This window comes from Haemaphysalis longicornis, unplaced genomic scaffold, assembly GCF_048455015.1.
Source record: "Haemaphysalis longicornis isolate Haplotype H1 unplaced genomic scaffold, Haemaphysalis longicornis Haplotype H1 scaffold_12, whole genome shotgun sequence".
In the NCBI taxonomy this organism is placed as follows: domain Eukaryota; kingdom Metazoa; phylum Arthropoda; class Arachnida; order Ixodida; family Ixodidae; genus Haemaphysalis; species Haemaphysalis longicornis.
Window position 1 is genome coordinate 118,200,287 of NW_027526225.1, and position 17,963 is coordinate 118,218,249.

The following is a 17,963-nucleotide window of genomic DNA, read 5'->3' on the forward strand; positions in this document are numbered from 1 at the left end:
ACAAAAACCATGATAAAATAGAAAGATGATGAACAAAAGGCTATCCGCTTTATTTATGTGCGCAACGCAAATACTCATTTATATTGCTTTAACTTTACAGGAGAATGAAATAAAAAAAACGTAGATTTACCTGATTAACAATTAGGTAAATAAAATAAATGCCTACATAACTGTTCTATTTTTTGAAAAATTTTTTTTCGACAAGCTACTAGTCCGTTGTTCTTTTAGTTTAATTACGCGGGGCCGCATGGGACACGCCCCTTCCATATATAGCCATCTTCGTACAATCGCCATGTGGTCTCCGCGATTGCTTGGATCGCGAATTGGTTGGTTAGTGCAAAGGCATCTGGTGCAACCTAGGGAAATCATGACAACCCATTTGTCTCGCCCATTGTTGGACACCTTAGCTTCCCCCCCCCCCCCCCTTCCACTTGCGCCCCTCCTTCAAACACACGCTTAATTTGTACAGTTAGCTCCTCCGCACCAGCCTTAATTGCATGTTTCACACTTACTTTCATTTTGTTTTAATTCTCAGTCCCTGCTTCCTCAAGATTCAATATTCCCACATTTTTTTCAAGTCATTTTCACCTTAGCTTCCTTCTGAAATTATATGACAACCGGGCCGGGGTACACGGTCTCCGACGCATCACCGAGTACACTCCAGAAAATGCTAAAAATTCACCATGACCCGGAACACCTCATTTGCGGAAAAGAATCCACGTGGAAAACCGCCGAGGACGCATGACCAAAGTCTCGTTGGCTTTGATGCCTCCCCCCTTCACACGTCCCCCCCGTACTGCTCTCGTCCGCCGCCCCAACAGTGGTCCTGGACGTGTTGAAGAGGCTTTGTCAGCCCAAGGTGGTCCCATTAGAAAACACGCTCGCTCACCCGCTACAACCCTCCGAGCGTCGCAATCATACCGACGGCACCCCCTCTCCAGGAATCGTTCCTTGTTCGTCTTCGCTCACCCTGCAGCCAATTAACTCCTCAGGTCGCGCCCATCCTCGAGTACCGCGACACTCCTGGATGCCAAAATTCTACAAGTTTTATTCCATTGTACCAAGAAACAAATTTGGAGAGAGAGAGAGAGAGAGAGAGAGAGAGAGAGAGAGAGAGAGAGAGAGAGAGAGAGAGAGAGAGAGAGAGAGACTGTTCCCAGAGGGTGGGGGAGAGTAGAGAGGGGAAGGGGTCGCGCAGACATTCGCAGAGCGAGTGATAAAGCGTGTCCGGCGCGTCACACAGGGGACAGTTGGGAGAGGAAAACAGGTGAGAGTACGTATGCACTAAGACTGATGGGGACGTAAATTGAACAGGCCAAAGCTGTGGTCTCGTTACAGTCGTCTTCCAGTTTTCGACGTCGGCATTACACATTGTAGGGCCACAAGTGGCACCCCCCCCCCTCCTTTACTGAGGGGCTGGTACCCGGGGCCGGCCCCCCCCCTTAGCGACGCCACTGCATCTACGTCGCCGCTCAGAATTAGCAATAAGTGAACTTTTCAAGACCAATCCATACAACATGACCGCAAACAGCCGGGGATCGGCAACATCACAAGAAATGCACAGCCTATTCTCGAACAGTTCGTGAAATGATAACCTGTGCATGGAAGACCACGAAATTTAGCATCGTGGGCCTGGCGACGCCACCGAGCCCACTGAAGCTTAAGGGCGTTGACCTATTTTATGCTGTTCCTCAGAGGTGGCTGGAGTCACTGGGTTACCGAAACTCTTATCAAGATAGATTACGTGACGCACCGCCGAGTCAAACCGGGGAAGCGATATGGCTGTAGCAGTGGCCTGGCCAACTTATACGACGCTGTCGATGTCACAGACGCTGTGTGTCCCAAAGGCGCCGGAAACGAGGGTGTTGTACTAACTTGCCCCGACCCTCTACCCTCGAGAGTAGTTCCAGTTAGTGTTGGTCGGGGGGGAGCGTGGGGAGAGCTGTGAGCCATATGTGCAAGCGTCTTATCTGATTGGGTGTCCCAGGACGTCGAATCAGCAAGGGGGAAAAGTCCGCCTACAGCAGGGCTGCGCACGTCGTCACCTACCAGAGGGTACAAATACCTCAGGTCGTCGTTGACTGCTCCAGTCGAAACGTTGTCGCCTTGCCTGTCGGCAATCTCTCCCCAATTCGACTGTGTAGCCATCCATCCCGTGGTGTTCTGAGCGGGGATTCAAGGCACGGTGTCTGCTAGTCCGTTCCTTGTGCCTGGCGAGTGTATATTTGCGCGAAGTTTGGCCCAGTATTTTTTTTTTTTTTTTTTTGCCTCGGAGAGATATTTTGGTTAGTTCTCTCATAGAGTTGTGATTGTTCAAAGTGTGCGGACGATCAGCGAATACAGTTCGGCAGGACTGCCCGGGCCGGCTTTCTCCCTAACGGAAGAACCTTCGTGACGCGACCAGCGGATTCACTAAAGCACTCAACGAGCTGCACGGACATGACGAGTGAGTGTGTGGGGAGACTACCTTCATTTGCATTTTGCTTCGGGACTTGGTTTAATCCAATGGGTACGTTAAAAATCCGAAATGAGCTACACATCAGATTGACGTGGTTGTTTCTGCCCCAGTGCCGTGATTTGGCTTTCCGTATTCGGGTTAGGGAACCAAACGCTAGAAGAAGAAACAGAATATAGCTACCCCGGTCAGATAATTAGTGCTGACCCCAACCACGAGAGAGAATTCCTGCACGTAACAGATATGGTTTGGGGAGCACTCGGCAAGCACTCCCAAATAATGCGAAGTAAGCTACCTCTGTCACTCAAACAGAAAAATCTACAACCAGTTCATACCGCCGGTGATGACATACGGAGCTGAAACTTGGCACCTTACTAAGCAACTAGAAAGCGAACCTATGTCTCCTCAACGGGCCATGTCCCGCCGCGGTGGCTCAGTGGCTAAGGCGTTGCGCTGCTGAGCAAGAGGTCGCGGGTTTGATTTCCTGCCGCGGCGGCCGCTTTTCTGATGGAGGCGAAAAGCAAAAAACGCTCGTGTGCACGAGATTTCGGCATACGTGAAAGATCCCCAGGTGGTAAAAATTAATCCGGAGCCCTCCACTACGGTGCGCCTCATCGCCTGCGTTGTGTGGGCGCGTTAAACCCTACAAAGAATCTAATGTTGTCGAAGTGTTTCGTGGTTGCGAATTGCATTTATACACCCAGTTGACCCAGTTTGAAACTAGTCCAGGAGAAGGGGCTATCCCCCACTACTACCCTAGGAAATGGTCAGCCGAAAACCCGCTCACAATGTTTCCTTGACAGCGAAGTATAGGCTTCGTGGGTACCGCGTGTAGAGATAGCACAACTGCCGCAAAAAACGCGCTTGATATGGTTCCTTCGGGATGAAGTAGGACTAAGATGTTACAGCATCCACAAGTGCGTGCAAAACGGTCCCCGGACAACGAAGTGAAAACGCGCGGTCGGTTTCCGGGGGCAATGAATGAAGGCGCCCCTCTGGATCCGCACATTTCGGCGACCAATCATCGCCGCCAAATAATACACGCATTTTGTTATTTATATTTATGTCTTGACAGTGTGGTTGCCGTTGTTGTTTATATCCTGACTGCCATTGTTTCCAACCAACACATGATCCCAAGTGTGCCTTCGGCGCGAGACGTTGCCGTCATCGTGCTGTAACCGAGTCGGCACTTGTTAGTCGTTGTTCCCAAGAATTTTTCCGTGATTTTTTTGAAGCGCTTCTGTTTTTCTTATGTATACCTGACACCCATTGTTCTTTCACACTTTTAATTTTCGCTTGTGCTCGTTCTTGCGCGTCTATATTCTGCTATCAGTACTGGCTCCGCCGTAACTGCACCTCTTCTTCCCGAGATCTCTTTGCCTGTATGGAGTATTGAATCTCTGAAGCTTTTTTTCCTCTCTTAGCGCTCTAGAAGCCGTTGCTGCTCTACTATAGCAAGTTTAGTTTACGTGTCCCCCCTGCTTCGTGGTTTTCGTTTACCCCTCCCACGGTTCTTGTTCCTTACTTTGTCTATTTCTTTCTGTGTACAACTAAACACAGCTGGTCATTAACCCACACTTTCGTGGGTCGGACCTCCAATTCTCTTTCGGCGTTATTAGAGTTATCTGTTTCTCGCTTCATTTCGGATGCTCGACTGCCGTTGTTTACCACCCTACGTCTGCCCCTCCACGTTCAAATTTCAGTGTTTTACGCCTATGGTCGGTACCGATGCTGCTTTTTCCTCCTTCATCCATTGTCGTTTGGTTTAACCGTTCGTACGTGTTCTCTATGCTTGAAGGTTCTATTGCCACGTTATCTGCCAGTAGCATTTCCCAGTCGTCTCTCTCCGGTAATTGCGGCAGGCTCCGGTCCGTGATCGGACATTTCGGTGAACAATGTCGCGAGCGAATGTTGTTTGTTGTTTATACTTATATCTTAATTTATAGTAAGGTTTCAACGTTAGATAGCTTTATATGAGCAAAAGATAGGCCCACGTGTTGCTTCGGCGCGTTAAGTGTATAGATGAGAAGAAATAATGCTTTTGGTTTAGGAACTGTCCATTATCCTGGCAGCCCTCAAAATTTCGAAAAAGAACATCTCTCGGCATTCCCTCCTATTGGTTCTTGGAAGTCACGTGGCAAGCTGCAGTTTCACGTGACAAGCTTCGCATTGCTAGTAGAGCGCCGGTTACTAGTAGGAAGTTGATGTCTTGGAATTGTACTGAAGATTTCTGCACAGCAAGCGAGAACCGAGGGATAACGTGAGCGTCATTACAGCTTCACCCAATCGCTCGTTACACCCGACGATAGCTAGAGCCATGTGCCTCCTCGGGCGTACTGTTTTAAAATTGGAAGTGGATATTTGGCCGTCATACACGCGCGAGCGCAAGTTGGCCGGCAGTGTTTCCTCATTGGCTTGCGGCGGTCACGTGATTAGTGCCGGCATGCTGCTTGAGAACGTGCTTTGCCGGCAGGCGGTTTTCTTTCGCAAACTGCCGTCGAGCGAAGAGTGCCGACCTTTTGCGCTATGAGCTATTATTTACTATTATTATTTGCGTTATGAGCTATTATATATATATGAGCTATTATTTGCCGGCAGCTTTTCTTAGTTAGGGCATATTCTAGCTCCATTGGAAACGGGCTGTCCGGTTGTAATCTCGCCGCAGTTCGACTTAGCCACGACGCATCGATCCTCCGTCAAGGGAAGGGTGCCGGCCTTTTGCGTTAGGACACCTATTTTCCGGCAGCTTGGTTTAACTAAAGATCATATTCTAGGTCCCCTTTAAACGGGCTGTGTCAGCGCAAATAAGCGAAATAACCCACCCGGTCGTGCTCTCACAGCAAAACATTATTCTGACACAAAATGCCGGCACTCTTCGTTCGCGAAACACAACTGCCGTGAGAGCACCACCGGGTGGGTTATTTCGCTTATTTGCACCACCACCGCGCGTTTAAAGTGGACCTAGAATATGACCTTTAGTTAAATCAAGCTGCCGGCTCATAGCTGTTCTGGCGCAAAAACCGGTAGCCTTCACTTGAAGGAGGATCGTTGCGCCGTGGCTAAGTCAAACTGCCGGCGAGATTTCAACCTGACAGCGCGTTTTCAGTGGAGCTAGAATGTGCCCTACTAAGAGAAGCTGCCGGCAAATAATAGCGCATAGCGCAAAAGGTCGGCACTCTTCGCTCAACGGCAGCTTGCGAAAGAAAACCGCCTGCCGGCAAAGCGCGTTCTCAAGCAGCATGCCGGCACTAATGACGTGAGAGAGGCAGCAAGCCAATAAGGAGAGACTGCCGGCCGAATATCCACCACCTTTAAAATTTTGTATATTAGCGTAATTGAACAGTTGCGGAAATGTTTGAATTAGGCGCTAGGGCTGGTGCAAATTGACCATGTAACTACATCTATCACATCCTATTGCACTAGGTTAACTCGTAAAATAGGGCAAGTCGTCATAGGCCATCTCGCACTAGGGAAACTCGTAACCTAGGCAATTGAAAAATTGCCCATCTCGTCGCAATTTACGTTTTTTGTCAGTCATGTTCAAATGAAAAGAATACAGGAATTCATTTAATTCTCTACTGGAGTGTAAACATTCTTACACCCTTGTTTACGTAACGTTTCCCTGATGGCCTTCGAGGAACATGCCAGACCAGACAGCGCAGTTTGTTGGTTTTTTGTGTGCTTCGTTCAGGTAATCAATCGCATGAGGGCACTAGGTATAATAGATTTCGTTTGCTTTTTTCTTTTTTTTTTAATTTTACACTCTTACTTCTAGGTAATCAGGTGACGGAGCTGTATTGCGTAGACCTTCGCGATTTGGTTCTGTATTTTTGGTTTTTAATATATTTTTTGTTTTCTATTTCTTCTCACCAAACATGATTGTCAGTCTTTTCCAACAGAGCTCAACTGGGTAACTTTCCTTTCCCTATTCTTGTTACATTGATGTACATGTACACCGATCCCGCAGATTCCACCATGCTTTGGTCGTGCGCGCGCCCTTCTAGTGGTTCAACAACAAACGCACAGAAATTGAAGATAGGACAAAAAAGGCGACTTTTGACTTCCCCCCCCCAAAAAAAAAAAAAAAAAGAAAAAGTGGGACAATTGTTTTAGGGGGAGAAGAAAAATAAAGGGGAAAGCAAAACTTATGTTAAAACCAAAAAGCCAGTTTCAACCACCACCTGCAAACAAACGAACAGAGAGGCCAACCCACGAACTACAAATAGGTCAAGCTGGAACCATGAAGCCATTGACTCACCCCCTCCCCTCCCCCCGTGCCCTTCTCCTCGACATCCCCCCAAAATGGAGCTGGGAGCCGAAATTTCCGCGAACGAGAAGGTCGGTGCTACCAGTTTCCCTACTACGGGATCACCTAGAACCAGATGCCCGCTTTGACCAGTTCATACCACAAGCTAGCTTCAGCACTGTGGAGGCTACATTGTTATCAATAGTGCGCCCACTGAGGGCGCCTAATCCGCCGTGAAGGGGGTCCTGAAAGGACACTCCCTTCTCCTCTCTCGGCAAGTGGCACCGCACGGCCCTGGCGCCTTTTGTCGCTTCCTTCGCGGTGAGTTAGGCGCCCTGAGGGGGACAACAATGTAGCCTCCACAGTGCTGCAGCTATAGCTTGTGATATGAACTATAGGACCAGTTTTCCTAGTACGAGTTGGTTGCGACGAGTGGGCCTGTTCCCATTGCATGTACTGGAGGGGGGTTTGGCTGTGATGTGGTCCGCTCGTTTTTGAAATCTCGCCGTTTGAGCAAAGGTCCCAAAGATGCCGACGGAAAATTCGCAGGCCGTACGCCGTAATCCTCGGGCTGTGGGTTTCGGACATCGTTAGGCACGTTCGCTTATTATCTCACAAGAAACGTACAGCAGCAGCTCGTAGACGAGCCAACGCATTCGGCATTATTATCTTAAAAAATGATCACCTGATAATTTCAACCCATTAATCAATGCACACATGGACACATTGCTGTCTAAACAAAATATGCTACCGCGCTGTTCCTTCGTCGAGTTGCCTGCATATTTTCAGTGCCTGCCGGCAGGCTTCTGCATGCCGTTTCTCGCCGCCGCGATGATTTTTGCGTCCTTCTCAGTATCGAAATCTTTCTGTGCTTTCTAAAGCTTTCTGCGTGATCTGGGCTTCAAGTTTATCTAAAGTGTCGATGCAATAACCAACAGCAAGACGCGCTTTGCCGGCATCAGTCTCGTGCTTTTGCGAAACACTCCGTGGTTGTGTTGTCACGTGCTTTGTAACGAATAATAAAGGCCGAAGTAAAATAAGCATTGCAGCGAGAGAGCCAAACATTTCTTCTGCACGCGGGTACTTCGTCAGATATTTTTAACCAGCAGTTTCTCGTGAACGTGATCTTCGAGAGCCAACAGAGGGTGACTGCCGGGAGAAATTTTCAGACATTTTGCCGCCTGCCGGGAGAAACAGACACTGCCTTTGATTTAATTATTTCTTTTAGAATCTCTTTTTTATCCTTCCTGCGGGCGCCATGGTTTAGATGTCTCACTCTGCCTATCTCTCCTTTTTGTGCTCCCCAATGAATGCAATGTGAGTAACTATGCTCAATTCGATTCAGTTTTCCCGCGTTCGCACGGCTTGCGGGCCATCTGTTGGGACATTTTATTTTCATTAATCTTGGAAGTGCTAGAGGGACTCTTAACAGTGAAGCTGCTAAGCTTGAGCTTGGTCCGGTGGTGTTAGCAAAGAAAAAAAAAATGAAAAAGCCGCAGAAATTCAGGGAATTGTCTATAATGCCGCTTATTATTCTAATGGCGCTTGTCTAGAGTATGAGTTTTTTACAGCCAAATATAGCTATGAGTAGCCAAGGACGTTGGTTCATTCTATTATTCTGAAGTTATTTTGTTCCTTTTTGCCAATGATGTTATATTTATGCTGTTATAGTGATGAAGTGCCCTTAGTTCGCTAATGGACGTTTTTCCAGTAGCAATCTGCGCATGCGCGGGATGCCGGTGCGCCATTCTTGGCGACGCCTTCGGCAAACTAAACCAAAGGGCGCCGCTCAGCTTTCTGCTTAGAGAGCGGCTATACTTTCTAGCGCTGCACGTTTTCAGTTCCATTTTTTCTTTGGTCAGCTCGTGGTGGGTTCGTACAAGCACGCAAAAATTTATTTCTAGGGAGATGGACAAACGTTTGGGGCTGACCACGCTGCAAGCACATGGCTGCCAGTGGGGGAGTAACGAAAATGAAAAAAAAAAAAGAAGAAGTAAAGAGAGGCTGCTTCGACCACTGCAGATTTCATGAGAACGCGCGCTTGCTACCCTGACATTGTTGTGATAAGTACGGGTGACGGGTGGGTGCGGGAGGGAGGAACTGCAGGACCAGGATATTTTGTGCTCCAGTTCTCCGAAAGCCCGACTTTTTGGTGGGCGTGCCTGACTGCTCACGGCCGGACTCGACTCTCCTCCCGCGCTCCCCTTACGGCTTCGCAAAACCGGCTCGGTGCATGGGATTTTTTTCTGACGCGCAGTTGGAAAGGCTGACCGCACGAGGGCAGCACCACCTCGCTGCATTAGTCCCGGAACAACGGGTACCGGGACTAATGTATGCAAACGACATATTGTTGATGGCGGACAACCGGAGAAGTATGCAGGGGTTGATGGATATATGCCGCGAAGAAGCGACGCACCTAGGGCTAGCCTTTAGCAGAGAAAAATCGGGGATCATGGTCTTTAACGACGGCACGGAGCACGAAACAGTATCAGTGCAACAAGTAGAAATACCATTGGTGAAAGAGTATAAATATTTAGGACTATGCAGGTCAGCGCGACCTGCACTTCTTCAAGTGCTGATCGTCAGGGGTGTTGGGTGGTGTACTTCCGTATTTTCGCGCGTATAACCTGCCCTTTCATACAACCCGCACCCCACTTTCAGTATGCGAATAAAAAACAATAAAAAAATAACTCCCGCAAGGCTTGAAAAATAGCTAAGCTGGAGTATTTTTTTCTATGTAAACACTGAAGGACACACCACCGCGCATTGCATCAGGTTTGAAATTGTTTATTTGTTGATTTGATTGATTGTGGGTGTTTAACGCGCCGAAGCTACGCAGGTAATGAGGCGCGCCGTAGTGGAGGGCTCCGAATTAATTTTGACCACCTGGGAATATTTAATGTGCGTGCGCCGAAATCTCTAACACACCGGCGTTTTTGCTTTTCGGCTACATCAGAAAAGCGGCCGCCGCAATCGAACCTGCCTCCTTGGGCTCAACACCAAAACGTCATATCCACTGAGCTTTAATTGTTTACTTTTTCGGCGTGCTATTTAATACTAATTCGAATGCAATCATCATTTTAATAAAATTAACTCGGTATGACGACATATTTACCTAACTTCCTACGTCAAAAACTTTGAGAGCACACTCGCTCGCCTACATGATTTTTTAAATGGGCGACGTATAGCAGGCGGAAACATCGCTTCAACGTTCCGAAACAAGCTCGTAATGCGAGTTTTCCTTGTGAAGAATATTCCGGTGATACGAGAATTCCTCGTGCGAAATGCCCTGTGACGAGTTGGCATTCCTGACCAGTTTACCTGTGACGAGTTTGCCTATGACGAGTGGACTTGTGACGAGTGGGCCTAAACACGCGCAAGACAAGAGCAAGGCAGCTTGAGCGTCGACAACATAACCAGTGAGCTTTCGCGGTGGCATTTCCGCATGAAACGGGGCAGTTAGTGTAACCGATATGGCTAAGATTCTTTTGTTCTGGTGTATAAACGATATATACGCCAGGCAGTTGTTTACGCAATAAGATCAGAGCAAAGTTCGCGTGTGTACTATATTTGCTTGCAACATTTCTGACTCGAGGCGCACCGTGACACATAGTTTTATTTTATGGACAGCTTTATACAATTTTGGGAAAGAAGCATATCCCCTATGACTATACCTGAATAAAAAAGCAACACACCCTACATGAACTGTCTAATGTAGACGTGTAAAACGCAAAAAAATTACACCATGGACGAAGGAGGACGACAGAGACAAGGGCTAGTTCCAACCAGCATTTAAAGATGCGGGTTCGATTCCCAGCCACGGCGGCTGCTTTTATGATGGAGGCGAAAAGCGAAAATGCCCGTGTGTTTGAGATTTCGGCGGACATGTAAGATACCGAGGTGGTCAAAATTAATGGGGAGCTTTCCACTACGGTGCGCCTACTCGCCTGTGTAGCGTCGGCGCATTAAACCCCATAATCAACCAATCAGCATTTATTCGTAAAAACGCTCATATATTACACAAAAAATGCGTACATCAGCGAAAAATTAGATTCCGCAGCGTATATAACCATCTGTCAGGCGAGAAAATGGCAATATATTTTGACATAGCTCGTGTTCTTAAGCATAGATAACAACTAGGCAATAACCACCAACTGTGTGACACCCAGTACCCCCCCCCTTCCCCCCCCCCCCCCCCGCACACGCACACACACACAAAGCAACGAAAGCTGGGTGCGACAGTTTGTAATTATTCAGGGGCAAGATGCGCAATTTATTTGTCCCATAAACCCAATGACAGCATGCTTATGCGATTGTGACCAAGGCGAGCCGTCTAAAATGTCCAAATGGTTTCTATTGCGAGCTGGTTTTTCTGGTTTGCCATCCCAACAGTCTCATTAAAGAGAAGCGTGCATTCGCATTTCCGGCAATGTGAACTGAGTTGCAGTGTGCGCATTCTTCACGGCCCGCAGATGCTCGCGCAAGCGCACGTTCAAGCATCGCGATGTCTGCCCTACGTATTTGTGACCGCATGGTAGGTCTACAATGCAATACAAACTTTCCCAGGAGTCCGCCCTAATCTGCACAATATAGTCCATCAGGAAGCAAGGTATGAAACACCAGTCCTTAAAAATAAACAGGGTAGAAAAACTACAAATGCAGACTAGTTGTCCAGTCTGTTTAACTATAATGATCCCATCTGTCGTTTACAGATTAAAAAAAATATATTCCTTGTGAGCTGTGTTCCTACCCCGCTGTGCGAGTTTTTCCGGTTTATTTCTGGTAAAAACTGGCAAGGCCTGGATATTTATATACAGCTTGGCAATCCTGCTTCACAAATCGTAAATCCGATTGCTGAGTCGATAGCAGTTAAACGATGAGGCTCCAACTGACCAAATAATGCTAGCTTGTTGGAAGGCAACAGCACTACGATAAGGCTCTCACTAGTGAATGTAGTGATTTTAGGTCCTTGAATTCAACCTGCAGAACACGAAGCCATTTCTCCACAATGAGCCTTCAGGACATCTTTTCATGGCGCAACCATTAGTTTTCGACGCTATGAGTGCTGGCCAACTTTACCAGGTTAGATGCGGGCACCTTACTGGACAACAGTGCATATTCATCGGAGGATGTGCAACAATGCACTTTCCGCGTGTGGGGGCCCGTGTTCCCCTACGCCTCGCCTGCACATGTTTCCGCGAGCTGGGAGCCGCCATTTTGGGTAGCCGGCGCGTCACGTAGGTCGTGTCCTCTTCATGACCCCGCGCGACGCGCCGAACCGGCTTGCCGCGAACGTGTGCGCGAGGGCGCGAGGGAAGGAGGACCAGTTTGTCACCTTCCTTAGCGCCACCCTCTCCCCGACCTGGGGAAGATCTCCTCTCCCCTCCGAGCTGATCTGCGGGACGAACGGGCGCTCCGCCGTGGAGTCGACTGGGCGATTTGGTCGGAGTCGGTTGGCTCGGCTGTGCCTACGCCGAATGCCCCGATGACGGTGAACCCAGTTGGCTCCACGGACTCTGCCGAGAGATTCTGCCCTGATCGGTCGCCTCGGGATGCCTCCCTTGCTCCCGCGACCGTGATGACGGATATCGAGGTCTGAGCCCAGCGGCTTGAGCGAGCGACAGGAGCCACTGTCTCCCCGCGAGCGATAGTCGTGTTGTCTGGTGTATGCACTGTATCTGCCAGGCAATAAAGCCTTACTTTGGATTGCCGGAGCCTGTCTACCGCATGTGAGTACCCGAACCCGTGCGTGAGTCTTCGGATTCCGCAGGGCTAGTGTACGGCGCGTAGCGTTCTCTAGCAAAGCTAGCCGGGGTCCTCTGCTATCCCGTACGTTAGCCCACATTGGCGCCCAACCAAGGTTTTTTGCGATGACAGGGCGGCACCCCCGCTTCTCGTTGCTTGATTCCGAAGTTGAGGGCTGGTTGTCGGACGAGATTGCTTGTGGTAACGGCTTGCGGGACGCCACTGTCGACCCGCTGCTGCCCACCACCGCGCTCACGCCAGAGCTTTGTCGAGGCGGCGCCGATCTCCCCGATAACCGACGCGCCGCGCAGGAGAGTTACGGGAGCCATCCCACTTCTGCCGGCGTGAGGCACTACGACAGCGCGAGGGATGATTACCCAGTCCCGCGCCTGTTGGCCGCCACCACTACGCCCAGTCCCCTCTGGGGCCCAGGCAGCGCTATCCTAGCAGGCAACCAAAGCGCCGCGCGGGAGAGTCACGGGAGCTATCATCCCACTCCTGCCGGCGTGCCGCACGGTGTCGGCGGGCGGAACGCTTCTTGCGACCACCTGCCGTCACCACGGGCTGCAACGAGATCATGCCCTCCGGGCCTTGGTCGTAGCAACCCAGCGGATATGTTTGCAAAGGAGGAGCTGCGCCGCAGCGCTAGCGCACCCGACCCCGCCGTGTACGAGCCTCCCGGCTCTAGCGGTGCGGCGGTCGCCTCGTTCGCCGGCGCGTTTGCGCCACGAACGTACCCCACCACGCAGACCTCGCAAGCGGTTACGGCTAGGGCGCACGTCGCCTGCCTTACGCCAGCGTTGTCTCGCGAGGAACCACCCCTGCCTTCAGCAGCAGTCGATCTCGCACAAGCCCTGATCAACGCGGTGCGCGCACAACCGAGCGTCAGGCCTAACAGCTCGCTCGGTAGCCTCAGAATACCCGAGTACGGCGGTTACTCTGACCGCATGAGTGCTACGGAGTACCTCGAGGCGCTTCACCGCTATCAGGAGGCGTCGGGTATGGACGACAGCGTGATTATAGGACGTGTTCTGCCTATATCGCTGACCGCCCAGGCTGCACGGTGGTACCGGCTGGTGGGGCGCGACGCTCGTACGATGGGAGAATTTGAAGCGCTCTTTCTTAGCGAATTCCTGCCCCCAGATTACGAGCGCCGCATGTTGAACGAGCTAGAGATGCGAACTCAACACCGAGATGAGTCTCTGCTCGAATACGTCAGGGCAATGCAGGAGTTGTTTTTGCTTGCAAAGCCCATGGCGTCTGAGGCGGAAAAGGTTGAGAGGGTGACGAGACAAGCCCACCCAACTTTTGCAGCGTACCTTCGAGGCAGTCAGTTTGCCAACCTCAATGAACTGGCCAGCGAAGCAAAACGCATCCAAGCCGATATACTAGCTGCTCGCACCTCCCCCAGCCCACGCCACGCTGGAGCCAAGGTGCGCATGGCAGGGTGCGTCCCCACCGCCCATGCTGCGCGCCGCGGCAACAGCAGCGTACGCGGAGAGCACGGAAATAGAGCCGCGCGATGTGTCGGAGCGCGCGCTCGACCCGTACTCGTACGCCATGCGGGCGCGTTCTGACGCCCAGCAAGGCATGCCGCAGCACGGCTACGGCCGGGGACAAAACGCGCATGAGGAACCCAACAGCTACGCCCATGTGGAAAGCTCGAGGGGACCGAACGCGCAGCGCGACAGTCAGGGAGCAGTAGCGCACTCGGAACCCAACCGCTACGCCCGTGTGGCAAGCCAAGGGAACCAGCCAGCGTTGCGCGGACAGCGGCCTCCGGCTGCGCAGTCGCATCGCGGCATCGTCTGCTACAAGTGCCGCGCAACGGGCCACTATGCCCGCGCGTGCACCGCTCCCTGCCCGGCGCCGGAAAGGCAGCGCAATTCGGGAAACGCCAGCCGCCGTCGGTGAGCACTTCGTCGCCGACGGCTATGGCTACATTAGGTGGTGAGCCTGAGCCCCTAATCCCGATGGCGTGCAGGGTGAAAAGCCCCAACGCACTAGCGCCTTTCATCGCCCTTACGATCGCTGGTCGAAAGTTTGCGGCGTTGCTGGACAGCGGAGCGTCTGCTACGCTGTTCGGCGATGATGTCCTCGCTCATTTGCATCGGAGAGCTATTCGATTGCGAGCTTGCGACATCACTTTCCACCTAGCGAGCGGGAAAGCCAACTCAGGCGGCTCGGCGAGGTTGGTGGTCCGATGGGAGAAACGAGTGCGACGCCACAGATTCTTACATCTCCCGGGCCTCACAGTGCCTGTAATTCTCGGCCGTGATTTTCTGGCTCGTACAGGCATTGTAACGGAGGGTGTAGGCAAGGCGTTCATGCAGCCCTACTACCGTTTGCAAAGCTGGCCGAGGTATCGGAAGCGCGCTCCGCTCCGAATATCTCGCGCGCGCGCGGCAAAAACGCAACGCTGCCGGAGACGCTTTGCACTCCGGAGGCCGCGCGAGCGGGCAGGGAAGCCATGTCTCCCACCCGCGCAGCCGCCGCCGCGACGGTAGCTCGACGAGCGCGCCTTGCGCTTCCGAGAGCTCGCGCGGGCGCTCACCGCATCTCGCGGCGCCCCACGCACCCTCCCATCGCGCAGCGTAACAAAGGGAGCCTCGAAGGGACGGCTGCCACCCCGCGCCGAATCCCGGGCAACCCAACCCTTACCGCCCATGCCGGCAGTAGCCCCTGCCTACAATTCCGGTACGGCGTTCAGCAGCGAAGAGTTCTTTAAGGGTGAGCAGAACTATCCGTTTTGTAAATAGCCTGTACATATGGATATATTGTTTTTCGTTGTTGTTTTTGTTGGGCTCAGGGAAGAGCCGTGCTCTGAGATGGAGCGAGGTGGCGCGGCCACCGGGTGTCCGGTAACAGCTGGTATTGCTGTCGGCACCAAGTTGTAAATATTTGTGAACCCGAATCATTGACAGGCCAGGAAGAGCCGAAAGTCTGAGGAGGGGGGCGGCGCGGCCGCCGTGGCGTCCGCTAACAGCTGGTATTGCTGTCGGCGCCGAGCGCAAAGCAGTTCGTATTGCTGCAGGCGCGTTTATTTGTTTGATTGTTTTGCTTTGTTTGTTTTCTGGTTGTTCTTTTTCTGGTAGGTTACGTTTCTGCTCAACCTAAGGGGAACTTCTGCTGATATGCATCCCATCGAAGGAGGCCTCTAACCCCTTCAAGGTGGTTATTCCGCGCAGTCTGCAAAGAGCGATTTTTGAGCTCTTTATGCGACTCGCGGGCGGCCGGTCACGAGTGGGGCCAAAGGCTTACATTTTAAGTTCTGCCACACCGTGATTTGGCTTGATAACCTCGAATGTAGTGTGTGATACCGGGGGCGGCCTTCTGCCCTGAGCACACGAAATTCAGAGTTATCGAATCGCTGCACCAGTGTTAGGGTTCCTGTGTTGGCCCTAGCCTGGCCCGAGCACCCTGCTTTGCTTTCCCACTCGGAGAGCAGCAGCAGGGAAGTTGGGCGTTGTTTTGCTGTTACTCCCGACTTGTTTCTGCAGCACGTCCCCCCTGGCGTTTGCCCCCGGTCTGGTCATGTCGCCCGCAGCCACACCACACGCCGCCGGTTCCGGAAGCTGCTGGTGCCTACCATCCCCGGCAGCCCAGGCCCCGTCCCCAGGCCGCAGCCCGCTTGACGCGGTCCAGCGACGATCGAGATGCGGCCTCCTGAGCAGGCACCCCTGGCGCCTCTCCAAGGCACCTGCCACGGGCGCTTCACTGGCAGCACACGAGCACTCCAAAAGCTGCTCTTCTGGGCTGGTCCTTGGCGGGCCTAGCCTGCACACTGTCGGGGCCACGACCCCGTGTCGATGGGCTCTTCTGGTGCCCTCACGACCTTGGCGGCCGTCTCTGCGGCGGACGCTGGTGGCCTTGCCGGACGAACGACTGGCTTAAGAGGCCCCTCCTGTCTGAGGAGACGTCGGCCCGCCTGCTGCCTCGGCCTGCAGTTTACACCTGCCGCCCTCGTCTGCGGTTTACATCTGCTGCCTCGGCCTGCTATTCCTGAGCTGCCTTACCTCCGGTGACTACAAAGACGCGCTGGACTGAAGGTGTGTCGTGGACTGTGGTGTGGTGCTGCTTGAAGATGGGAGAACTGTTAGGAACTTTGCGGACCTTTGTTGACCGGGGGCGAGTGCTGTTAATTTCGGGGTGTGTTGTACTTTTGCTCGGCAGCGGTTGTCCAAGCGGTGCTGGCTCGGTCTTGAGGAGGGGGGATTGTGGGGGCCCGTGTTCCCCTACGCCTCGCCTGCACATGTTTCCGCGAGCTGGGAGCCGCCATTTTGGGTAGCCGGCGCGTCACGTAGGTCGTGTCCTCTTCATGACCCCGCGCGACGCGCCGAACCGGCTTGCCGCGAACGTGTGCGCGAGGGCGCGGGGGAAGGAGGACCAGTTTGTCACCTTCCTTAGCGCCACCCTCTCCCCGACCTGGGGAAGATCTCCTCTCCCCTCCGAGCTGATCTGCGGGACGAACGGGCGCTCCGCCGTGGAGTCGACTGGGCGATTTGGTCGGAGTCGGTTGGCTCGGCTGTGCCTACGCCGAATGCCCCGATGACGGTGAACCCAGTTGGCTCCACGGACTCTGCCGAGAGATTCTGCCCTGATCGGTCGCCTCGGGATGCCTCCCTTGCTCCCGCGACCGTGATGACGGATATCGAGGTCTGAGCCCAGCGGCTTGAGCGAGCGACAGGAGCCACTGTCTCCCCGCGAGCGATAGTCGTGTTGTCTGGTGTATGCACTGTATCTGCCAGGCAATAAAGCCTTACTTTGGATTGCCGGAGCCTGTCTACCGCATGTGAGTACCCGAACCCGTGCGTGAGTCTTCGGATTCCGCAGGGCTAGTGTACGGCGCGTAGCGTTCTCTAGCAAAGCTAGCCGGGGTCCTCTGCTATCCCGTACGTTAGCCCACACGCGTCACAAATTGTCACACACGTGGCTGTAACCGGCGCTGCGCCGCCGTGGTCTAACAGCGGTCTAGCAGCGCCACCCCCAACTTGCGGCGGCAGGCAGCAAGACGCCCCAATGCGAAGGCCGTAAGGAGAGCGCGGGAGGAGGACAGTCGAGTCCGGCCGTGGACTGCCATTTTTAGTTCACCGTGGCGGCCGCTAGGCGGACCGGTACTGAAAAAAGGTCCATTATGTTTTTTTTTTTCCGAAGCAGCAAGGCTACTGCAGATTTGGTCCGTTTACGCTATTTTTATTTGTATTTCTTGTGTTCTTTTGCGGACTTTAGTTTATTCTTCGGGTTTGGGGGAGATGGTTAAGATGCATATGTTTTATTTTGTCAGATAATTTTTATGAAAATTGTATTTTTATCTCCCTTTCTGCTATTGTAACGATTAAAGGTGAAAGTTCCACCCAATGTGTATTTTTGTGGAAATGCAGGAGTTACATGGTCCTGGTGGTGGAGGCGCTCGAAAAAAAAAAGTGCTACGCAATAGGTTAGAATAATTCAGCTGCTTAGGCTTGCGGTACTCTGAGAGAGACGAAGAAACGCACAACACTACGTCGTCTGTAAAGG

At 52.2% G+C, this 17,963-nt stretch overlaps 1 protein-coding gene across 1 annotated transcript in view; it reads left to right on the forward strand.

Annotated features, from left to right (window-relative positions):
- Positions 1-17,963, forward strand: part of LOC144161817 (terminal uridylyltransferase 7-like) — a 48,568-nt gene that overhangs the window by 12,836 nt on the left and 17,769 nt on the right. Inside the window, exons 4-5 of the mRNA XM_077692414.1 lie at positions 15,947-16,142; positions 16,223-16,310. Of these exons, the coding sequence (XP_077548540.1) occupies positions 15,947-16,142; positions 16,223-16,310 (284 nt within the window). The remainder of the gene's footprint in view (positions 1-15,946; positions 16,143-16,222; positions 16,311-17,963) is intronic.